This window comes from Tasmannia lanceolata, unplaced genomic scaffold (genome assembly GCF_043159265.1).
Source record: "Tasmannia lanceolata isolate RefF3 unplaced genomic scaffold, GAP_Taslan_0.1 ptg000037l, whole genome shotgun sequence".
In the NCBI taxonomy this organism is placed as follows: domain Eukaryota; kingdom Viridiplantae; phylum Streptophyta; class Magnoliopsida; order Canellales; family Winteraceae; genus Tasmannia; species Tasmannia lanceolata.
In genome coordinates, this window is record NW_027518714.1 from 12314406 (window position 1) to 12340209 (window position 25804).

Genomic DNA, 25804 nt, shown 5'->3' on the forward strand with positions numbered 1-25804 from the left:
TGCTCACATGTATTTGCCACCATCACCTTGTGAAGTTGTGAGACATCCGAAGCTTCAAACAACAAAAGTTCAAGCCCACTAGAATTTGAGAAGTTGGATGACCATGGCCTTTTTGTTCCCAATAAGTACCTTGATTTCTTAATTATTAATGTTTGCTTGCCCATATTTTTACCTGAAAATACAAATTAACTCCGTATAATTTCTCATAAAAAATGATATTTCCACCACTTCTGTGATGTTTCTTTTCCGTTTCCCTAGCAACTGAATGCACGTTCCTGTTGTTTCTTTACTGTTTCTTTTCCGTTTCCTGGCAACTGAACGCGCACTCTTACTGCTTTCTTAGCAGTTTCTTTTCCTTTCCGTTTCCTGCGCGCAACTGAACAGGCCCTTACCTATTTGGAAAAATTGCCAATGGGGGACTTCAAAATAGGAGAATTGCGTAGGGGGGCACACTTTTGAAAAAATTGTTAGAGAGGGACGAAATGGGGGTTATCAAGTCTCCAAAAGGGCGTTATTAACCCTCTTTAACAATTTTTCAAAATCGTGTCCCCTGTTCACAATTCTTGTATTTTGGTATTCCCCATTGGCAATTTTTCCTTCCTATTTCTTAGGCCCTGTTTGTTTTGGATTTTGAGAACCGATTGGGAGTCGAAAACTGAATTTTTTTCTCATCAAACATGGTTTTAGACCTCATGCATAGCAATGGGTGGGGCCCACCATGTTACACCTCTAGTTTTGAGCGGGTGGGGCCACAATCTCCACACAAACAAATGAACGATGTATAGGGTAGGCCCACCATTTTACAATTCATTTTGTATGGGGTGGATCCTATGTTTTACATTTCATCTTTTGATGGGTAGGACCCCTATCTCCACCCAAACCATGCATAAGGTGGGACCCACCATTTCTATACCTCATTTTTATGGGGTGGGACCCACCATTTCACACATCATTTTCTGATGGGGTGGATCCCACCATTTTGCACCTCACACTTTGATCGGGTGGTAAGCAAATCTTAAATATAAGACCCAACAGACTTCTGGGCAGATTTTGACCAAAACACAATCGAGAGACTTAGAGATATTTGCAAATAAATAGTCTAATCTTTCGGAAGACTAATCGCACCGGCCTTCTCATCTCGACAACACATCTGTCTCAAACCGAGATCGTATATCTTAAACTAATAAACCATGGAGCCCACCATCCACCGCCTGATAAATTACCACCGTCCGATCAAGATCAGACTTGTTGAACTTTCTCACACCCAAAACTAAAGGTGAAAATTTCTCAATAAACAACTTGATTTCATTGTCATTAACAAACTTCACGTGTTGGCCTCTCATTGGCTTCCTAGGAAAATAGTGGAATTCTCTCATTGAGTTCTAGATTCAAGAGACCTTCTAGAACCTTGTTGGCATGAGATGGGACTAATCAAAAGGAGATACTAAATAATCCTTTATTAACTCTTACTTCCTTATCTTAATCTTTCAGTGGAAAGGAGAAGAAATCATGAAAACCCGTAAAAGATCTTCTTCTTCTTCTCTCCCTCTCTCCTCTCTCTCTCTCTCTCTCTCTCTCTCTCTCTCTCTCACCCACACATTTGCTCTTAAAAATTTCTTTTTTGAGTTAGATGATGTGTTCTAAGTTGTATTAACCATCCGTACCTTCGTGTCTACCACTAAAACATTCAATAATACAATGCAAATTGATCTCATTGACCACGTGTCCATGCATGACACGCCAAGATCGTCACTCGAGAAATATTTTAATTCCCCATTACCCAAAGTGGTATCCTAGAATCTAATAAAAGTATAGAACAATCTTTTTAAGATTAGATTAATCTTCTAAGAATAGAAGGGAAGTGCTAGACTCACACGAGCCCTTGCAAAAAAAGGGTACAAGGGCTCTCCCATTTGTCAATTTTCATGTATGATGGCACATAAAATTACAATAATAACTTTCATAAATGGAAATTGACCAATGGGAAAGCCCTTGTACCCTTTTTTTTGGCAAGCTCCTGTGAGTTTAGCATTCCTCAATAGAAAGATGAAAAACCGTGAAATGTTTCTCTCTCTCTCTCTCTCTCTCTCTCACACACACACACACTAATTAGGGGTGTAACTCGGGCCGGGTTGGGTCGGGTTGAGTCTAACCATAGCCCGACTCGAGGTGGCATTACCTCAATTCTATCTAGGACCAATCCGAGCCTTAGGTCGAGGGAGGGTCGACCCCAGCCCAACCTGCGTTTATCTCCCATCCCGAACCCAACCCATCTAACCCGAACCCAACAGGCTCAACTGTCATCATGATTTCAAAAATCTTGATAAAAAAACATAACCTGATCCAAAATCAGTTTGAGCCTGTCAGGTTCGGGTTGAGTCCGACCTAAGTTGCACCCCATACACATTGCTCTGAAAATCTTTTGAGTTAGATGATGTGCTCTAAATTGTATTAACCATCCGTACCTTCACCCTTACGTCTAAAACATTCGATAATACAACGCAAATAGAGGTGATCGACCACGTGTCCCCGCGTGACACGCCAAGATCGTCACTCGAGCAGTATTTTAATTCTCCATTACCCAAAATGGTATCCCACAATCTGCCCCTATCTAATAAAAAAAATGTTTAATGATTAGATTAATATGGTAAGCATAGGATTAGGGCCTAAGTATGTCAACAGATGGTGGGTTCCTATTGGTTAGGACCGCTTTCAACAAAACATGGATCAACCACCCACAAGTTATGCTTGCTATATTAGGTGAAATAATTTCTTTTATCTTATGATTAGTGATGTGTCTTAAAAAAAGTATGCTTTTTCATAGGCCGTGTGTATACGTGGCGGTACTGACAGGGTGGCAATAATAGTTTAATGACTACCAATCTGGACTCTATCTAGGCCATAATCAGCACACGTTTGCACACTTCATTTGTTGAGCTTTTCTATGAAGATGTTCCTTAGTGCCTAGGCATATCTTATGCTTCCTAAATTGCCCTTAACTTGCAAGTTTATGGACAATTCAAAGTACAACTATACATATATACATACATACACGCGGACAATTCAAAGTACAACTATACATACATACATACATATATACACACGGACAATTCAAAGTACAACTATACATACATACACACATACATAAATACACATATGTATGTATGTTAAGGATTTGCTAGACAATTTGGTGGAAAGCCATTTCGCGGCTCACTTTTCCAAGAGAGAACAACCACCTGAGATGAATTAAATGAATATCAGGTTTAATTATTTGGAGCCAGGTTAAATTTCTCTCCTTCATACATTTTCAATTACTGCAGAGTGATTTCTTTTATTTGGAGCTAGGTTCTCAGTTGGTATAGGGTCAATTGGGTAATTCCGAATTCGATCCTAGAGATATTATGGAGTTGGAGAATAACATGTGCCAGAAGATCCAATGGTTGTGATACGCCATTGATCAATATTTTAAGTATAGGTATTCATGTATGTATGCATTGAGCTCATACCCTAGTACAATACACAATGGAAGGAATGAGAAGTCCTAATAACAATTAGAAAGTACAGCAAAAAAGGTACCTAGAATTTTGAAAATCTGGTGACATAATCATGGCATTCTGGAAACAGACCCTGCTTTACAACGAAATGGAATAGGGGTGGGTGATTTGATAGTGACATGGATTTGATAGATTGAGCTTTTGAGTATGTATATATATGTCCACACAGTTTACACGTTTGTCACATAAATTGGGAGACAGCTTATGAGATTAGAACTAGTTTAAGTTTTGGGAGAGATATGGCTGGACTCTTGGGTTGGGAAAATGCAGAGGAAGGATGGAGGAAGGGACCTTGGACTACTGAAGAAGATAAACTGCTCATTGAATATGTTGGCTTGCATGGAGAAGGGAGATGGAACTCTGTGGCCAAGCTTACAGGTGATTGATTTTTACGCCTAAAATTTTTTCCCCTTGGTGAATTTTGGTTTTGTTGCTGTTGATTTTAGATTTTGTCTCCTCAAGAAAAGTTCGGTATTGTTGTTCTTGATTTTGGATTCAGGGTTGAAAAGGAATGGAAAGAGTTCCAGGTTAAGGTGGGTAAATTACTTGAGGCCAGACCTCAAGAGAGAGCAAATAACTCCTCATGAAGAGAACATCATTATAGAACTCCATGCTAGGTGGGGAAATAGGTAAGAAAATTGCATCAGTCTTACACTGTCTACCAATATTCTTTAATGTTGTTTGGTTGCTTATATTAATTACTCATAGGTTCAAAACTCCCTCGTGTCATTGTTGACTCACCCGAGTTCACTCCTTTTTAATTTGGCCGCGTTCTTGTCCAAGTCAGTATTTTGCCCTACAAAGTCAATTAAAACTTCTTAGACTCTCCAGAATACTTGACCTCGTCAACCAAGTACTCGGCCGCGTTAACCGAGTGCATAGGCCGTGTGCATCGCACCGAGTTGACTAAGATTTGCTTTGGTCGTGTTTTGATTTATCCACATTTTGAAATACAAAATTACTAATCATTCAAGGAAATACAATCACAGATGGTCGACAATTGCGCGAAGCCTTCCTGGGAGAACGGATAATGAAATCAAGAACTATTGGAGAACCCATTTCATGAAAAATGGAAAATCCTCATTGAAACCTGAAAAGCCAAAAAATCGGGTCTTAAGACGCCAACAACTACAGCAACAGAAGAAGCAAATTCAACAACAGCAACAGCAGCAACTTGAAATGAAAAGGATGTTATCACAACTCGAAGAGTATGAATACAGGCCGGAGATGGTGTTCATGAGCCCTAATTGTGAGGAGCAATGCTTAGCTTCTATGTATCAGGACGATGAATCCTTGCCAGAGGAAGGTCTATGGGGTGGGCTGTGGAATTTGGACGATGTCCATGCCGGTTTTGAGAACATTTGTTCAAGCAGCAAAGCTGCAGATCAGAATCCAGTCTCTTCTTTTTATCCTTCATATTTCATATGAACTGCTCTCATGTAAGGAATGGGAGTAGTGAAGTTGTCCCAATTTCTTGTGTTCATGGATAAGAATCCAAACTTTTCCTAGTATGAGTAGTACTGCTAAATGTGATGCTGTCTCCCTTTCTATCCTTATAAATGAGTTTAAACTGTAGACCCACAATGCAATACAAGCAAAATTCTCTCTCTCTCTCTCTCTCAATGCAATACAAGCAAAATTCTCTCTCTCTCTCTCTCTCTCTCTCTCTCTCTCTCTCTCTCTCTCTCAATGCAATACAAGCAAAATTCTCTCTGTCTCTCTCTCTCTCTCTCTCTCTCTCTTCTTTTTCTTTGTTAGGATGTTATTAATCATTATGAAATACAAAAAAGTTTTAAGATGATTTGGTCTTGTACAACTGGAGAACCAAAATCTCTCTCTCTCTCTCTCTCTCTCTCTAGCCATTGAGGATGGGCCAGATTGCAATTACTGCATACATTAGATGATCTCAGCCATTGGATTACATATGGGCCCCATTATAAATTAGTATTATGTTATGTGAATCTACTACACGCTCTCTGTTATAGAATTTTATTTCGTCCACGTCTTACTCTTAACCTTAAGTAAAATTTTTTTTCCTTGACCAGTCAAAGAAGCTTGTTTCTTTATGCATTTCATATTTTAAGGACAAGGGTGCCGGTCCGTGTGTGTCATCTTGCTTCCCTATTTGGGGTCCCACTGTTTCCACCAATCAGAGAAGCCGGTCCCACCCGCATGAGATGAATTTAGACAATTGATGATGAACAAGGCATCCTTTAGATTCCGCACGCCTAAATCATGGTTTCATACCCACCATTTAAAATTTAAACTAGTGTAATTGTTTCTTGGAAGAATTTTAGATTTCTTCATCATTTTATGGAAGATAAATAATCCAGCATGGTGTCTATTCTATTCTACAAGGATCATGATCAAATGACTATTCCATCTCTTTTTGTCCAACAGAAATTTATTCCTTGTTATTCAGAGAGAAATATAAGCTCATTTATTACATAAGAAATAGATGGATTTTACCCAACAGAAGATATTAAAACAATAGATTACTTAATGGGCCTAGGACCCCCCTAAGAGGATGGTGGCCTGATCCTGCAACACCTTCCATGTTGCCTTAATGTGCCTCTCCTCTGTCAAAGGTGCTCCTACCACAAGACGCAGAATGAACTTCCCAGATAATACCTGCGTAAAATACTCAAAAATAACTTTCCCAACTATTTTACCCACAAATTTCATACCATAAATCAATCATGATCAAAACAGAAAAAAACAGATGAACAAGTATCTCACGTAAGAACAACACAAAATTATGATTGGTTTAGGCGCATTTTGATAATTGATTTTGACTGCAAAACTGATTATTGGGTTCAAAATTAAACTGGATTTCGACTCAATCAATTCCACAAAATCAAAATGAACATGGCCTGTAATGGTTGGACTTACTGTATGTGTCATGAAGGCTTTTCCACTTGAGTTTACAGCCTCCAATAAGTTAGAATTCAGTGTATAGCCATTATCTTGATCGTCTGGTGAAGGAAGCAAGTGAAAACAAACTAGTGAAAATGTCCGAGGTACAACTACCTGCTCGTCACAGAAAGCAGAGGGATGAGAATACTTGAATAAAATCTCATAGCAAAAAACCTTATATCAAAGCAAGGGAGCAAATATTGTACATTGATCATAGAAAAGCCAGATTTTTGCATGACCCATTTGCAATCCTTCCAGAGAAAGGCATTTTTCCAACTCTGGAGTGACCATGTACTGACTCCACAATTTTACAACTCTGTAGCGACCATGTAATGATTCCTGCATATTCAATACCTTACTGTAAGCTATATTCCTCTTAGTCCCTATACGTCCGTCCTTGATTTCAATTCTAAGGTCTGATTTTACAAGAGAATAGCACCCAAGATCAGAACTGGTGCGAGAGTACTGCTTTTATTGAGCCCTCTAGATTATTTTTCAGATTCTCTACTACAACCAATTAGATGAAGAATAATTTACTCTGACACTAAGGAATAAGGATACAGAATCGCAAAAACGCATCATCATCTACACTCTAACAACAAAGTCCACTGTGTATGCTTCTTTTTTTCTCATGGAATTTTGAACGACTGTAATGTTATGAATTTGTATAAATGTAGGTAAAAGTTAATATTTTTCGCTAGCTTTACATAATCACCCTTTAGCCAATGCTCCTAGATACAACATCACTTCCATATTATATACAGTATGAATTAATAGCATTGGTGGTGATAACATGGATATTTTCAATTGTAAAAACATGACAGCTCAGTGCTCAATCAGCATGTCTAAAACAAGTAATTGATACATAGATTACATATATAAACCATTGTCAAATAAACAGTATAAATAATATTTCCAACCACGAAACAAGTGACCATTAATAACGACTCAGTTCTACAGAGATGCAAAAGTTTAACATTATGACAATGAGGGGAATATAGTCACCAAAAGAATAGTAAAATAGGAAAAACTGCTTAAGCTTCATGTTCTAATGTATAAGGAATGGCCCCAAAGAGGAACAGAAAATCCAGTTACACTCTTGAGGCCTTGCGCTAAATTAATAAAGTAAAACAGGGGTGGATAATATTATTACCTCAAACCTAGGATCAGCAGAAACAAGTTCCTCAAATTGTTTGGCCAACTTGATATGATTTCGTATGTGGCTTTGCAGGTTTTCCAATCCATATAATCTCAAGACCATCCATAGCTTTAATGATCTGCAATTCAAATGTGGATTAGATTTAGATTGTGTGTGTGTGTGTGTGTGCGCGCGCGCGCGTGCCGATCTTTGACTCTGAAATGGTGTAAATAAAATGCAATTTCAGAATCAGTAATAAAATTGCCCATTAGAAAGGGAAAATGTTGCACTCAGTAAAAGAAATAGGTTTATCTGAGCACTGCAGTGACAGATACAGTGCCAAATTTATTTATTTTTTGAATGATCAGAGACAGTGTCAATTACTTACTAAGAGACTTTGATATACAGCATTACGTGCTACGAGTTTTTCTTACTCTGGAGTTTCAATTTACATCTTCACCTAGATGCCACTGCTCACCAATCTCAACAATTTGCCTTCTTATACTAACTTCTAATAAATTCTTTGTTCAGAGACACTGCATAAATGTTTTGGCAATATTTGAACATTAGATGATAAAAACTGCTGGAAACATGATCGGACTGAAATCACAGATTAGGATTTCATGCATGTATGAATGAGAGTTGATTCAAGCATTTTTACCTGGTTACATTTCCTTTTCTTCCATTCTACACTCAAACCAGGCTCGAGGTCCTCCTCCTCCTCCTGGAAGGCTAAAGATGATATCGACAGTTCGAGTGTTGGCAACACTGGCCCGGCAAGCATTGGGGGTTTCCTGAGAATGAGGCTAGTGAAGTTCTGTGATTCTCTAGGAGCTATAGGTGAAAAGGGCTCTAATGAGGTGGAGATTTGGGCTCTGCTTCATGGGATTAGACTTGTAGACTTACGTCATATAGATTATAGTATCGTTGAGAGAAATTCCCTCAATGTAGTGAAATGGGATCACTTTCTATGGAGGTTTGCCGATCCCATTGAGGAGATCCAAGAGCGATTAGAGGACTACGATGCTGAGGTTCTGCATGTCTGGCGATCGGCTTATTCGGAGGTGAATGCTCTGGCCTGATCGGGTGTTGACAGAGGGAATTTTGAAACTCGATCATATGCCTCCTTAAGGAGTTTGCGCTGGTTGTGCTTTTCCAGCTTTGTATCCATTACATTACAGCTTAGTTAATTATATTTTCTGTTACACTTTGGTCATTGGGCCTATACCCCATTTTAATAAAATTTTCACAATTCCCCCCAAAAAAAAACTGTGAAATTAAAGGGACAACTCTGTTGGGAAATAACCTACGTGTTGTCTGTTGAATCAAATCTGGTCACGTCAGCACCTAAGGGCACTGAAGATTTTAAGGATTTGGTCTTTAGAACTTAAATCCATAAATTAGTATATTTATTGAATTCATATGCAGATTTTTCTTGCATTGTTTTTTGAAATGATGAATTTTTCTTTCATTGTTTACTATAGGGAAACAACTCATTCATAGGCAGATTTTTTATTTCATTGTTTCCCCATTGTTCCAATGTTACGTTTGAAGAGGAAATATGATACTTAACAAAAAATGGGAACCTTTCTTCAGAGAAGGATTCAATTCTCCCTATCATTTGTCAATATACAGGATTCAAGAAGGCATTGTAGGAAATATGATATTTAACTAGAAACACAGAACTTTGTCTACGAGAAACAATTCTTCATATTAAGTTGCTATTTGCTACATATATATTGGATTTCTAGAGGGTCTAGTTTTCCAAAAATAAGGTTTCCATAACAACAATGCAGATCTGCAAGGGGTATTTTATCACAATATAGGAGAAATGGCTTCATAAGAGCATGGCATATATGTTTCAACATGATTATGTTCAACACTTTTTTTTTATGGGCAACATGATTATGTTCACCAGTAACTGCACCTGAACCGACGTCCAAGAGGAATTTGCCAATCTTTGTAATCGACAACTGCATTTGCTTCTGAAGCCTAAAAGGTCAACATTTAATAAAATTAATGAATACCTGGACATTGATATTGGAATAAAAAATGGCAACTCTTACAGTTGAGTGAAAGATGTATTTCCAACTTATAACTTGTAGTTCATAAATAGATAAAAAACTTCTTTCCAACGTATAACATGTCGTTCATAAATAGAAAAAAAACTATAATGTGTTTATGAACCAGAAGCAACTTAGAGCAATAGTTAGCAACTTAGCATTAATCTCGTTCATCATCATAAGCTTTTCAAATATCTGCGATTCATTAAAGAATTGCATCTGAAGCTCACTACTCAAAGAAAAAAAAAATCAATTCTGAATGTTTGAAAGTTTCGTTTAGTATAGCAATATTGGGACAGAAATGCTGCCGATAAATATGATAGATAAAATTTTATATGTATATTAAGTATTATCTTAGGCAATATGTGCCTTAAATTTCCAGAACACATTGTTTCCATGAAAAAAGATAATTGAAAAGTGCTCTGGGTAATCATGACTTGTGCATTGAGTACGTCTATACCCATTACTCTTCAATAAAAGAGGCTCATTACTGATTCTCTTTAGTGTGCTTATTATGATGGGATAAACAACATATGTTACTAAACATCTAGCCACCACTTTTTTTTTCTTTTTAAAATTTTTTTTTTTTAACCCGGAAAGATAACGACCCCGGGGCGGATCGGCAAATTTATATATAAAAAGTTGGGACCATACAAGAGGAGGGAAAACCTCCTAGCCATCAATACAGGAAGCCGTAGCCCTAGAAAGAGAGTAAGGAGGAGGGGAAGCCTCTAACTCGACAAAATAGCATGCTAAAGCCATAGGAAAAAGACAACAATCAATGCTTATAAGGGAGAGTGCCCTTAGTTGATCTTGCTTCTGATGTTGGGAAGGCCAAGTGCATCACATCTTGCTGCCCCTCTTGCCAGGCGAGGCATGGAGGCCCAGGAGGGATAGAACAAATTGGATCTTGATGAGCAGCCGAAGTTTGCAAGGGCATCTGCAACTGAGTTTCCCTCTTTGAATTGGTGATTGCAAGTGGGAGACAAAATGCAAAGAAGTGGTTGAATCTCCTTCCAGAGATATTGGATTGCCCAAGGGATTTGCCCTATCCCGTCGATGAGATCGATCGAAACTTTGCTATCTGATTCCACGATCATCTTGCTCATACTAAAGGCCTTGCAACAGTGGAGCCCGTCCAAGAGCACACGAGTTTCCGCAACCATGTTAGTGCCTTTCTCGTAGTAAAGAGAGAAAGCTAAGATAACCGTTGATTTTTCATTTCGAATAACTCCTCCTCCACCTGCTTCTCCAGGGTTCCCCTTCGAAGCTCCATCTATGTTGAGCTTAAGAGTTCCTTTAGGGGGTCTCTTCCATAGAATCCAGCAATCCTTTTGAATCCTTTGACGGCAAGGAGTAATGCCAAGCTGGGACAGAGAAAAAACCTTTAACAAGTTTGGTTCCTTGAGAGGAGAATGGCTACAATCCAGGTTTCTGATACCCTCTGAAATGGTGCTGATGATTCTATTGGTGGAATTAGATTTTCCTTCCATTCGTCTGCTACACCGCTCTTTCCAAATTTCCCAAGCTATGATGGGCGTTGTGAGGCTGAATAGATGGGCTGCTTGAGTTTTTCTTTTAGTTCCTGCTTTCCACCAACATATAATTCTAGTCTTGATAGACTGAAATTGGATCAGATTGAAGTTCCAAAGGTTGGCAAACTCTGACCAAATAGATCGAGCTAACTCTCCTTCTATGAATAGGTGGTTCATGGTTTCCTCTTTATGGATCGAGCAACAAACACATTTGGATGGCGCCTGAATGTGCTTGCTTTTTATTCTTTCATCTGTGGCAATGGCATCCTGGAAAACTTTCTAGAGGAAACAACTGATTTTTGGAGGAATAGATCCCCAGGTTGGTGCGGCCCAGTTCACATTACTATTTCTAGTCCTGTTGACGATCCATGCTGAATTGGTACTAAAGGTGCCTGATGGGGTGGGACACCAAATCAAAATATCTGGAGATTCATTCAATTGGAGCCTGGTGTTGAACAACACCTCAATCCAGACTGTCGAGAGGTGTGGTTCAATGATCTTCATGTTCCAGCCCCCTGATGGAAGAAGCATGTCTTTGATAGTATCAGTGATGTTTATGTCTTCTCTATTTTCAGCCAAGAAGAATAATGGGGTGCTACCCATCCAGAGATCAGTCCAAAAAGAGATGGATCCATTTCCAACAATCCATCTCGAATTTTGAATCCAAGTAGCTCGAACAGATAAGATTTCTTTCCACATTTTGAACAACCACGAGTTGGTTGAATTAAATTCAAGCGATGTTTTCTGCAGTATATCGATTTGATAAGGGAGCTCCATTACGAGTTGTTAGAGTGAAGGTGGTGAAGAGACTTTAATCTGAATACTGAGCTTAGTTCCGAAAGGGATTTAGTAGCTAGGCCGCTTTCAATTTTGGGCTTGGATATACGACTCCATGATACCCAGTGCATTTTGGCTCCTTGATCACTGCTGCCCCACCAAAAACTTGACAACAAGTTCTCTATTCTCTTTAGGACCTCTTTGGGAGGACACATTGCTGATAATGTGTGAATAGGAGTGCTGGACAGGACATGATTGATGAGAACTAATCTCCCAGCTTGGGAAAGTAGTTTACCTTTCCAGCCCTCTATCTTTCTTCTTATCTTCTGAATTAAATCATCGAAGAAGCTGGACAGGACATCTAGCCACCACTTTCCTCCATCAGATGCAAGTAAAACAAAATAGTAACACGAGTTAAAGGGGGCAAAATTACCTTATTTTTTAGATACTTCGGATTCGTTGAAAGGGATCATATCAAATTAGTTCGTTCCTGTTGAAAACAAAAGAGCAAATGACATGGAGAGCTGCTGTTTTATGTACTCGCAATATAGAATTAGGAGGAGTAAAAATAATGCATTCACATTAATCAAACCCAATTTAGTTACCAGATAATGAAAACCATTAATTTGCACAGGTGGCAGAAGAGATTAATACTAATGTATGAAGAGGCTAGCTGCTAGAAAACTTGTCTTTCTTTCATCAAGTGAGAGAGAGCATGTCTATATCAAGTATAGACATTCCATACCTTAACCCAAAGCATTGAACAGTCAAATTTTGTAAGGAACCATTTATGTGCATTCATATTAAATGAATCTGCTTCTTCCAATCCATCAGTATAGTGGTGGAATTCTGGGCAGATGAAAGTGTTATGAGATTTTCCTCTTAATATAAATAATATGGCGTACTTGTTTACTGATTTCTGTGAAAAAACAGAAAGAATAGATGATTAGTATAACCTTTTCGATGCGGCGAGTTGAGGCACGGACTAGGTCGCTCTCTTTAAGGTGATTTTGCGCCTCTGCGGAAAACCTTCCTGTGCAACAGATCCGAACGCAATCACCCCCAGGATACAACAGCCCGACGCACCGTCGCTATCTATCTGAAGTGCACAATCAGATAGATCCGAACCAAACAGCGAACACTCCGAATGCCCAACAAATAAAACAAAACAGAGAAAAGAAAACAAAAATAACAGAAAGGAAACTGTTCTGTTTTTGCAAACGACTCAGTAGAGATGGAAAAACGAATCAGCAGAGATGAAAGGCTTGTCTATCTGTTTAAAGAGAGATTCTAAAACAGATGTAAGAACTGTATTTCAAGACGTTGGAAACAATCTCTTTTTATAGAGAAAACGTGTCTGTTGAAGACACCTCTTTAAAACAGAAGAGACACCTTTTTTAAAAACGTCATTTAAAAAATTGCCGTTACTTAAGAGGGTTGTAACGGTTGGATTAAGTTAAAACTAAAGAGACATGACCGTTGGATTTATAAATAAAAAATCCGTTTAGAAAACCCAACCCAACCCAACATAGACACACACACACACACACACACACCCGCACCCCGCCCCGACCCGACACGGCACGGCACGGCTCGGCTCGGCGCGCGCGCGCGCGCGTGTATGTGTTTTTTATTTATTTGATCTTGTTCTTTGTAAAACACCAAAGGCAAACAAATTGAATGCCCTTGAAAGGCCCAAGCCTTTGCTCAACACTCCCTCTTATATGGATGGGAGAATTTTTCTCAACTTCCCATCTTGGACTAAACTTTTAAGAGGTAAGAGAGCTACCTTCAAAAGTTTAAATGATATTGGTGGGAAAGTACAAGAGAATAGAATCAATTTGAAAATTTCAAATTTTGGGTGGGAAATTCAAAACAAAAAAGAATCTTTTTCAAAAGCAAATGTTTCTTTCATTTTTAGTATTTAAAATACTAACAATCCCCCACTTATTTTAATAGAAAAAATATTAGTAAAACTTAATACTGGGCAATCAGCAGAGTATCACGTATAATAAAGGTGACTATGTCTTGAACCTTTACTTAGTGTAAGTGCATTCTAACTGTAAGGAATTGATAGTGACTATGTCTTGAACTACAATCCTTGGGTACAGAGAGACGTGCACCACACACATGATACTAAAGTGTTCAATTGGTTCCAAAAAGCTCGCACATTACGGCCATGTGCTACATCCCAGTTTCCATGTAAGCATAAGAGAATAAGCTCTCGTCTCTTTTGGAAGCGGCCCACTTCTGCGCTAACATGTAGGTGAGTCTATCAAGGATGCTCCTGTAGCCTATACATCCCACTCATACGAGCTATAGATCTCATTAAGAGTAATAACTCAACCTTCCAAACGCTTCAGGATATCATGCTTGAGTTACACCATAGGGATGGACTTTGAGATAAACTTGAAAATAGCATGATCGTCCAGAAGTTACACTACGACTCGTTTTTCCCATTGAAAACCTAGTTCTTGGGATCTCCAGTCCCTAGGTTGGGTGTCCATCATAGGTAACTATTTACAAATGGGCTTTAGTGTAGCACCCCATTTTGACCGGACCCAAGTTCGTGCCGATTGTGCAAAACCTCGTCAAACCAGTGAGCTGGGGTCCCAAATTGAACCCTGGAGTAGCTTAGGGTCCCACCAGGTTCCCCTTAAAATTTCGTCAAAATTTGAGCTAGTTTGGGTAGTGAACAATGCCGTGATAGAAGTGCAGTTCAAATCTAAAAAGGGGAGTGAATCATCTTAAAGGTGGCTGTCCATGGAAAAAAAGAAGGCAAATATATCAATTTTTGTAAAAAGGGTGAGAATTCGTTTTCGTTGATTTTGGTTGAAATTCGGAGAAGGAGAAGAGAAAAAAACAGGGAAGAGGATCTCAGATCTAGATCTGAGATTTTGAGAGAAAATCTCAGATCTGGATCTGAGGTTTTTGAGGGTTGTTCTTAATTTTTCGAGGAGGAGGGAGAGGGAAAAAAGGAGAGAAAGCTGAGAAAGCAGAGAGAGAAAGGGAGGGATTTTGGCCGTTCTTCTCCGGCATAAACTCCGGCCGGCCAACCTTCATTAAACTCGGCCGCACCTTGAACCGCCATTCACTACCACCACTTCCATCTTCAACCTCTACAAGTTCTAACCCTCATATCTGCAGAGAGAAAAACCCTAGATGAAATCAACGGAAAGAGAGGAGAAATTGCAGAGGGAGCTTGAGCTCCACTCACCGGCCAATCCCCTTTTCCTCCGCCCATTTTCTGCTTCTATTTCTCCACCCAACCTTCATCTTCTCCACCTCCAATCGGTTCCAACCCCGATTTCCACCCCCACCACTATCGTCTTCTCCAAATCCCCAAACCCATCTCCACCCCTGTTGAAACCCATTTCATCACCCTCTACTTCCAAACCATATTCCCATTACCCTAAAACCCCCATCAGCCATTATCCCTACCACTTCTTTCATAGCTCCCATCACCTCTCACTGCAAAGGATTCATAGAAGAGAAAGGTTTGCCCTTGCATCCGATCACCATCTCTGTCTTTCCGGGCCACATCTACACAATCCGGGCATCTTGTCGATCATTGCCTCTCCTCTTTGCCATCAATTCCAACACCTCCTCCATTATTTTCCCCCATCTCAGCCACTTTTCACTTCCACTCCTCAAAAGCCCCCAAAACCCCTTTCATTTCCCCATTCAAACCCTACTTTGTCAGCCACCATTGCTTAACCCATCCCCCATTCTATCCATTCTTGGATAACCATTCCTTCAATAATCGGTGTCCGGCATTCTTGTATCTCGGTCATCATCAGCGGTGTTTCATCGGAAAGTGACGCCAATACCCAAAGCCGCAGAAGAAACTCAGAAACTCAGTGGATACAATTACTCTCATTTAATACAGGTAGCAGATCTCACTCCTATTCTTTCTCTGTGATTGATAGTTGTCTTGTCTGGTTATGAATTTCTCATCCAATGAATTGATCCCCTGTTTTGCTGATTTATGTTTCATGGATACCAACATTTGCTAGTGCAGCATTTGTTTTTAAGCAAGATCTTGGTATATGATCAAATGCTAAATCTGCTTATACCTTGGAATTTGGAATGTTTTGGGGTTAGAGATTATCTTTTTAGTAGAGCTGAGTTTATAGTTTCCTGGATATTCGACAACTTGATTGTAGTAGTTTAAATACCATTTAGATAATTGCATGATATATATAGCCTCCTAGTGTTTTTTCTTTTAAGACAGCAGAGCCTTGTATGATAGTTTCAGCACATTGTTTACATGAGAGATTTCTTATATTTATGGATAAATATCCTGCTCGATATGATTTACAGATTCAATGATTTAAATCAGGGTATGTGCAAGATTTTTGACTTTATTGTCTAATCTTTCCCACTGGAATGTGGGCGCATGTGTGTGTCTCTATGTGTGCATGTATGTGTTGACTATCATATATGGGGGCTGCTTGTAAAAGTAGGATAAGGTTGTAGCATTGCTTCTCATTCTGTTTTTTTTTTTTTTTTTTTTATATGCTAGTCCCTATTTGGTTTTGTGTTAATCTCTATACATATATTTTCAACCATATATCTGATCCCATTTTGGTTATTTGCAAATTCCATGGTCATGATCATATTGAAATAATCAGCAGATCGAATAATTGGGATCATCTTATAAGAAAATTTTTTCTTTTTTTTTTAGCTTGTGTCATTGTATAGCCAGCAAATGAGTGGTTTGGAGTACCCTAATTCATCACCCTGGTATTTGGCTTCATTCCATATGAGTTAGTTAATTTTGGATCACTTCATGATGTCTTGATCTGAGAGATTAAGGTTGTAATTTCTGATTTTTTAACATAGGGGCAGAATAGACGGTTGTCCTTTAAATTTTGAGTCCTATACGAAACATCATTTTGTTTTGCTCAACTTGTGATCTTTTTGATCAAATATTTTAAATGTCTAGCCTCATCCCTGTTGCAGAGCACGTGAAGCTAGTGATGATCACCTTTTGCATTCTAAAAGTTAGGAATGCGGGTTCTGCATTCGAATTTTTAGAGACTTGCCAAGTCTATGGGATACTTTTCTTGGTCGTTGAATGTGTTTCCCTATTATGGCAAAGGGCGATGAAGGCGCTAGCCCAAGCCCATCTTTAGGGGACTCGCTCAATCTAAGTAGCGCTCCCCTCTCTTGTTTAGTAGGCCTACTCAACCTTTCAGATATGCCCCCTGTTACGCACTACAATTTGTATAAATTAGAATTATCATAATCTTTTGATTTCTTTTTTATATATATTCTTCTCTTGTACTAATCTTTGAGTTAGGTTTTGAGGACGATAATAAATGGACTGCTCAGGTGAGACTCTCTTGAGGATCATAAACTTGTCTTTTATTTAAATAAATTGTTTTAGGAAAGAAGGAGATCAGATGACTACTCTATTCGATATTATCGACATGAGTACTGTCTGATCTCAAGGCGGGCTTAGAAATATTATCCTGTGCATTTGTGATATCAGATGATTACTTTAGCATCATCTGATTTCACCCCCATATCGGGGCAGTGGTACTTGTGGTTGGGCATAGAAGTGTTTAATGTTGTTTCTTGCTTTATTAGGCTATCCAGCGGCTGGTCTGGACTAATTAATGTTGTTTATCGTTGTATGATTGCTATTATTACAGATTGTGCACTCTTTAGTTGTAGATCATATTTTGCTGATATTTGATTTGTTTTTATAATAATTGATTAGAATTTGCGATTATCTGGTAGAATTTTCCTCTCTCTTTGATTAGACTAGCACAGTCTTTTAGATTTCTGTTAAATTTCTTTAGATGCTATAACCTGTACTAGGAGACATACTCTGTCTCGTTAGGCAATCCTCCTTTGGAGGCAAGCCTCATTTGTAGAATCCTCTCTGAGATTGCACCTCAGTTCGTTCTTTTGTTAATTAGAGACCAATTTGGTCAATTAGTTGTCTTAGCCTTGCTTCCCCCTTTGCAAGGGCAATGATAAGATTGCTTAGAGCCAATCTTTGTGTGTTTGGGAGACCCGTCCGGTCTCATTCCCTCGTTAATCCTCTTTGTGTGCTTTTTGATTTTGGAAGAACACCCTACTCGGCTTGGCTTCATACCCCTACCCTTATGGGTATTGGGTTGCACATTTGTTGCACCCTGAGGGCTAGGTAGCTGTCCGGCCCGGCTGGATGTTTTTACCTCTGTCAAATATGCACAGAGTCTCTTATTTCCTTTTAGACCCGCCCGGTCTCATTTCTCTTGCTAAACCTCCTCTTTGTGCGCCGTTTGGTTTTGGAAGAACACCCTACTCGGCTTGGCTTCATACCCCTACCCTTATGGGTATTGGGTTGCACATTTGTTGCACCCTGAGGGCTAGGTAGCTGTCCGGCCCAGCTGGATGTTTTTTACCTTTGCCAAATATGCACAAGATCTCTTATTCCTTTTTGCTTGTAAGCTTCTCCTTAGTCGATAGTCCATTCGCACAGGAGTCAGCCTTGATTAGAGAGTCTTTGACTCATTCATCCTTTAGATAGTGTTATTAGAGAGTCTTTGACTCATTCGCCTTTTAGGTGGCGTTATTAGAGAGTCTTTGATTCATTTGTCTTTTCAGTAGTGTTGTAGGAGAGTCTTTGATTCATTTGTCTTTCAGGTGTTGTTATTAAAGAGTTCTGACTCAATCTTTCTCTTTTAGAGAGTCTTTGACTCATTTATCCTTTAGTCGGTGTTTTTGGAGTCTTTGACTCGTGATTCTATCTCTTAGAGAGTCTTTGACTCGTATATTCTTTAGTCGGTGTTTTTGGAGTCTTTGGCTCGTGTTTCCATCTTTTAGAGAGTCTTTGACTCGTATATCCTTTAGTTGTTGTCAGTGGAGTCTTTCCCTCGTGTTTTCTCTCTTAGAGCGTCTTTGAATCATGTTTCCGTTTCTTTCAGAGAGTCTTTGACTCATTCGTCCTTTGGGTGATTTTATTAGAGAGTCTTTGACTCATTTGTCCTTTTAGGAGTGTTATTAGAGAATCTTTGATTCGTTTACCTTTGCTTTTGATAGTGTTATTTGTTTAGGGGTTTCCCCTATTTGCCCTAAGGTTTAGCCCTAGGGTTTTGCTTTGTGTTTCCCTTAAGTCTTTGACTCAAAGGGTGAAAACAATTAAAATCCAAAAACATATTAAAGCATTTAAAAATCCCAAAACATTAAATATTTTTAAAACTCAAAAACATTCGAAAAATCTTAAAAAAGCTTAAAGTGTTGAGTGTTTTAGAAGTATTAGTTAGGAGAGTTCGTTTCGAACTACGTTGGCTTGATCCTCTTCCGAGGTACGTAGCGCAGCTTGGGATCCACATCCCAAGTCCAGCCAAACTTTTGTAGATAGCATTTTAAATCTTTTCGAATAAGTAACCTTTAAAACCTTCATTTTCAAAAGATCTTCCTCTAGAGTTAGGAGTTTCTCCTAGATAGAGAGTTTTAGAGTTAGGTTGTGTCTTTTGATATGTTGTTTGTTTGTTTGTGCTTGTTTTAGAGTTAGGGGTCTGTCCTAGAGTTATAGGAGCGCCTCCGTCCGGTCAGTCGGCGATCCACATCGCCGAGTGATGACTAGAGTAGGATACGGTAGTCCACCTTTGGTTTTCCTTAGGAAATACAGCCTAGTTACACATAGGTTGTAGGAATTACCTGCATTAGCCTAGGGCTAATCTGCATTTAGTTAGGGCATATAGGGTGTCCTAAAATTCACAATTTACTGGAATTTAAATAATCATACAATAAACTTTAATAATTGGTCCGGTCTTTTAGATCGAGTCTAGGATAGAAGGCTAGGTGTCTTAGGCATCATAGCTTAGAATAGGGGCGAAGAACTACGTTGCCTTGATTCTCGTGGAGGCGGGGATACGTAGGCTTCTTTGGATGAATACCAGACCATCCGAGGACTCGGGCTAATAATTTAGAGTCTTAGGATTTGTTATGTTGTTATTATATGTTTTGATGTGTTTTCTTACTTTCTCGTACTGATCCTATACCTTTTACTGTAGCTTGCATATGTTTGCACATCAGAACTTAGACACCCATTAGGTTTGTCATTCATAACCTAGCTATGCTTAGGTGGCACATCTTTCATTTTATTTTATATGTGTTTATTATCTTTATCCTCAGGAAATGCATGCTTAGGTAGACGATTCCTGAGGATTGTTCCCATTTCAGATGATTTTTACCCAAACTTCTTTGGAGTTAATAATAAATGGCATAAGAGACCAAGTGCTTGCACTCGGACGAATCGGGGGTGCTCTCAGACCTTCCCCATTCGTAACCAGGCACGAACCCATATATATTTCTGGTTATCCATTGTACAGAGGATTTGATTTTAGGGTTCCATGGCATATCCATGGATGGCGACTCTGAGTTTATTTCAGGTATGTCTCGGTTTCGAACCTCGGTTTTGGATCGAGACATATCTCTTTCTTTTATATCGCCACTCGTGCTATGCTATGAGGGTGGCATCCGTTTTGAGAGTTCCTTGGTAGAGCTCTCCTTCACACGTGGATGATCCAGAGGATGGTGTGAGGACCCGTTCCCTCGCCGCCTATCTCGGATCGGGGTCCACAGGCTGGCGACTCTGCTGGGGAGTTTTTGAAACATTGCCTAACTCTGTAGAAATGCCATTTTTACTAACTTTGGAGAAATTTGAGTTAAAATCATTTTAAATGGGAACTCTATCGTTAGAATCCAGGGGCACCAGATAGGTGCATAATTAAAACAAGGGATTCACACACTACACTTCATGCATTATCATATTTGTTATTTTTTTTTTAATTTTTGTTTTTCCTTCTTGGCTCCACGGGATAGATTCGATGCGTACCTGACTAGGATGTCTTCACCCTGATGGTACTGTTGAATTTATTTCCAAGCTATGCGCCAGCGCTGCAGCCGTAAACACTCGGTGCACTTGTGTTTACAGCAGCCGACGAGCAATGAAGCATACTATGTATAACACTCGGTGCACTTGAGTTATACATATTAAGTATGTTTCATACGCATAGTACCCTGTAGATTGAGTCCGGAGCCCTACTTTGTTTTATATATTATGTATATACTTATTGACCTAGTGAAACCCAACTAGGAAGTACCTGTGTTTATATACATCTGTATTGCATTCATATAGGGTCGAACATGTGTTGCTCACACATGTGGAGCCTAGAGTTAGGAGCTTTGCCCCATTTATAGACTAGGGTAGCTCATTTTATATGGCTACAACACGGTCCTAGCACACTCACCAGTCTGTCTTGAGTCGAGATTTTCTCGACTCCGCTAGATTAGAATTAGGGCTGGTGCCCCTGGTTAGGATTTGTGTGTATGTGTATATACCTATATATACTGATTATATATATTAAGGTTCTCCTCTTAGTCGAGATTCCTTATTCCTTTCAGTTTGTTATATCCATTTGTTATTCAGATCTAGATCTAGTCAGTGACTTTTGACCGCCATTACCTTGGCTAGGTTTAGTCCTTGATCTGTAGATTATAGGGTTTGACCCGTTGTTGTATATTCTCACCATTGGTTAGTCCATCAGTTGATTACCTTTTTCTGGTAACCATTGTTCATATACCTTTGGTTAAGCTATGAGGATCCCTTGTATAACTTTTTCTGGTAACCATTGTTCACATACCTTTGGTTGAGCTGTGGGAATCCTTTGTATAGCCGTTATGCTGTCGGATTTTATTTAGAATATTTTGAGCATGACTGCTATCTCTTAGAATTAGGAAAGCCATGAGTTTACCCTACCTTACTTCCTTGTTTAGCGTCGTTATGCTGCCGGATTTGGTCCAGAACATTTTGAGCATAACCGCTATTTCTTAGAATTAGGAAAACCATGAGTTTGCCTTACCTTGACTTCCTTGTATAGCCGTTGTGCTGCCGAATTTTTTTTTGCAACACATGTTGAGCATGATTGCTATCCTTTGGAGTCAGTCTACTTTGTCTTGATTCCCATATATACATGGCTCAGTAGGATTAGATCCTTACCTGTTTTGTCTTGAGATCTGGCCGATAGCTCGTTTGCTGTCCTTATGACCATGATCTATCATTTTTGATCATATTGAACAGTTGTTGATATCCATCATTTAGATTTTAGATCTGGTCTTTGACCCTACTTTTGTCATTCTTATGGCCATGATCTATTATCTGAGCCGTTGATTTTCATTTGATCCGTGTTTACCAATCATATATTTTTTACCCTTGGATCATTTCAAAATCATTGATGCAAAAGTTTAATCTTACCTGTATTCTTTGAGTGCATGATCATTGATGAGATCGAAACTTATTTAGATTAGGGATGTTTATCGTTCCTGACTCTTTCATACCCAAAAGAAGAACATTTGTACTCAAATGAGACTTAAATGTGTGGATTGAGAATTCATTGAAACCCTGTTGATGTAGGTCATATTATCACTGTCTATTTTTCTTTAACCTTCATAGACAGTATTTCTTGGATTTTCAGAATAAAATACCTTTTGGTGTGTTTCAAGATTATTCTTTTCTCTATTTGTTCAGAATCTTTATCCCATGACTATTGATCTAGTGTGTGTGCTTCTAAGTCAAGAGTCTATGTTTAGCGAAAGACCATTCTTTCAAAAGACTGACCATATCTAAACTCATTTGATCCAGACAGTCTATTGTTTTACCCACATTGTCCATATAAGCCTTTGATTGCCCCATTTAACCTAGACCTTGTGGAATTGCCTTTTCTGGGATTCCTACTCCAAGATCGAACTTTATAGTTATCATTCTCATGAGGAAAGGTGTATCACCTATAAACTTTTAGTGTCAGTTCACTACCTTTGAAGAAGTGTCCTGTGTCTTTAGATTTGCCTTTCATTGAGTGTACATCAACTTTCTTTTCTCTAAGTTGAAAAAGTTCAGTTATGTAGATGTTAAAAAGAAAGAAAGAAAGAAAGAAGTGTCATATCTGTCAGTCTTTCTTATATAGAGTCAGCGTTCTATTTTCTATCAGAACTGATGAAAAGCCCATTGAGGTGTGTCAAAAATCATCAATGAACTTACAATCTTCAATTCTATAAAGTGGTTGATTTCGTATCTTTGGTACTCTATGATTCACTCTTAGATTTAATGTTTAAATAACTAAAGACCCCCTTCTCGGATGAGAATGCAGACGAAATTCACCTCGAGATCTGAAAGATGGTCAAACGAGAGGAAGAGCGTCGAGCAAAGCCACTTAAAGAAGAAATCAAAGCCATTGATAGTGGTATCGAAATCCGAAACTCGGGAAAGATGGAGTGGCAAAATTTTATCTCCCGAGGAGCGCAAAGAATTGATAAACCTGTTTATAGGGGTTTGAGGTAGTCTTGCTTGATCCTATAAGGATAAACCAGGGGAATGCCCTGTCGTTGAGCAATGCAAGACTTCATCTGCTTTAGACATCCAGTTGAAGAGTAAAATTCTAAAGAGTTGAACGTCAGACATCCTGTGGAGTTGATGAAATATTGAGAGAAGATTTTCAGAGGGAGTGGAGCACAGTGGTTGAAGTTTTGCCAGAAAACCGCCAGACTCCTCGAAAAAAAAAATTTCAAAGGTTTTGAACCTTAAACAAACGAGCTTGTACATCAAATACATCAGGAGGACATCCTTGATCGTTTGAGCTTTTATAGCCAAAATCCTAATGTTTTAAAATCCATTTGTAAACCCTTTGGGCCAAAAGCAAAATTAAAACAACTTCTTTTCAAACACATTATAAACCCGGGGCATTATGCACCCGAACTACGTCGGACCTGATCCCCATTTCTTCAGGGGTACGTAGGCAACTTGATTAATTCAGGTTCGGTCAAACCTTGGGATAAAATCCCTTTTTAAAATTTTGAAGCTAAATGCTAAACCATTCTTTGAAAAATCCTTAAGCGAACTACGCGGACCTGATCCTCCATTTTTGGGGTACGTAGGTAGTCTGGCTAGACCAGATTCTGTCCAAATCCTTAGAACCTTAGGTATTCAACCCTTTTGAACCCGAGCCCACCTAGAAAGTCCTTCTGGTGAAACAAGCAAAGGTTCAAGACGAATGGAAAGAAAAACAGAAAGAAAAGAATGAGAGTCTGTAGATCCACTAGGTTGAAAACCCGAAAGGGCGACCTAGAGAAAGGTGAAAGTTGTTTTTCTTGCTAAGTCAACAAACAAAGGGATTGACTTATCAGAAAGTCAGGGTAGTGGTATACTAGATTGGAAACTTGAAGAGACAATCTAGTCAGAGGCAAATACTTCCCATGAAAAGTTGAGTTGAATAGAAGCAGAAGGAGTTCCTCAGTTACGTAGAATTCCCAAGTTTGAGTACAAGCAAAAGTTGAGATAAGTAGTCTTTTAAACTGAAAGCTTGGAAAGCAAAAGTTGAGATAAGTGGTCCTTTAGACTGAAAACTTGGAAGACATTAATTTTGACTTCTTCCGAAAAAAGATATCAAGGAGACTGAGAAGCAACCTCTACACAGGGCATGAATCTTGGAATCCGAGTAGTGTCAACAAGACTTACTTTGGGCACTTTTTTTTAAAACTAGGGGCATTAAAACCGAGCAATCCAAAAGGGGTATAACCATGACGGAGATCTCGATGGAGGAAATTAGGTCATCTTGACATGGTTTTTTAGAGTACTCTAAGAGTGGCTAACCTTACTATAACAAAATAACACATTTTATCTAAGGGTGAATCAAAATTTAGTCAAGTCCCTTGAATATTGTAAGTCTTCTTTGAAAGAGTCCTTAGGAGTCTATTCCTTGTTTATCATTGTTTTCTTTTAGAATCAAAAGTGTTTGGCATTGGAGAGAATGGGTATACACCTTCTGAAATATAAAGAAAAATCTAGAGTAGATCCTGGTTTAAGAATCAAAGAAGGGCAAGAGATTTTTTATTCAGACCTGCCTGAAACATCAAAGCCTCAAGCACTGAGCAAAATGAAGAATTCTTGCGTTCAGCCTTTGTGGAGATGGTCTTACCACTATACCAAAGAAAGAACCCATGCAAACTCAAATTTTTCCTACTTACCTTGGTTCTGTTTTTTTTAAGACTTTGTCATGGAAGCACATCATACTAGGGGCATCTTTTATGACTTGCGTCATAAAAGATATTACACAATGATAACTGGGATATCTATTCTTAGCAAATAGAAACCAGAGAAGCTTGAACATACTCTTTGAGTTGAATTCCTTGATCAAGTTGTTTCTTTTGGAGTCAGTTTCAGAAACCTCAATTCCCAGCGGAGTATAGAATCTACTCCTGCATCCTTCAAACCTCTTCAGAATGCTTCTCACCTGTTAAAGAGAGTCAGCACCTAAAAATCTCACAAATCTACTTGAGTTTTGCTTTCAGCAAAGATCATGCGCTCGTAGTTATTCTCGGTAAGAGATGACTGGCCCATTATTGAAACCAATCAAAGATGGTAAATTCTTCTTTCCTTTTGAAGGTTTTTAATAAGGATAGAAATTGATGGTTCCGTGTTCCACGGTTTGGTTTTTCTTCCATGGTTTTAGAAAGTTTTAAATAAAGGAAGAAATTACTATATTCTGTGTTATACAGTTTGATATTTTCTTTCATCAAAAAAAAAAAAAAAAAAACTCTTTGAGTGTTTTTGTAGAGATAGAAGGTACCGAACCAGTGTTACATGGTTGGGTCTTTTTGAAGTTTTTTTTAACAGAGTTGAAAATTACCGAACCTGTGTTACACGGTTTGGTCTTTTTGAAAGGTTTTAATTGGGGAAAAATCGATGATCCTGTGTTACACGGATTGGTCTTTTATTCCTTCTCCCGGGTATTTAGTACCCTGATGATTAGTATTGTAATGTCA

General features: G+C 38.8%; 1 protein-coding gene across 1 annotated transcript; it reads left to right on the forward strand.

Annotated features, from left to right (window-relative positions):
- The first annotated feature begins 3723 nt into the window (after window positions 1–3723).
- Window positions 3724–5106, forward strand: LOC143861688 (uncharacterized). The gene is made up of 3 exons (XM_077372563.1): window positions 3724–3932; window positions 4054–4183; window positions 4544–5106. Exons 1-3 carry the CDS (start codon window positions 3794–3796, stop codon window positions 4980–4982), a joined length of 708 nt encoding a protein of 235 aa, XP_077228678.1. The 5' UTR covers window positions 3724–3793; the 3' UTR covers window positions 4983–5106.
- Window positions 5107–25804: the final 20698 nt, after the last annotated feature.

Bases quoted from the DNA above. Each gene is read 5' to 3' on its own strand.
- LOC143861688 (XM_077372563.1), top strand. From the start codon at position 3,794: ATGGCTGGACTCTTGGGTTGGGAAAATGCAGAGGAAGGATGGAGGAAG. The intron at 3,933-4,053 runs GTGATTGATTTT...TTTTGGATTCAG, and splicing joins CTCTGTGGCCAAGCTTACAG to GGTTGAAAAGGAATGGAAAG. The intron at 4,184-4,543 runs GTAAGAAAATTG...ATACAATCACAG, and splicing joins CATGCTAGGTGGGGAAATAG to ATGGTCGACAATTGCGCGAA.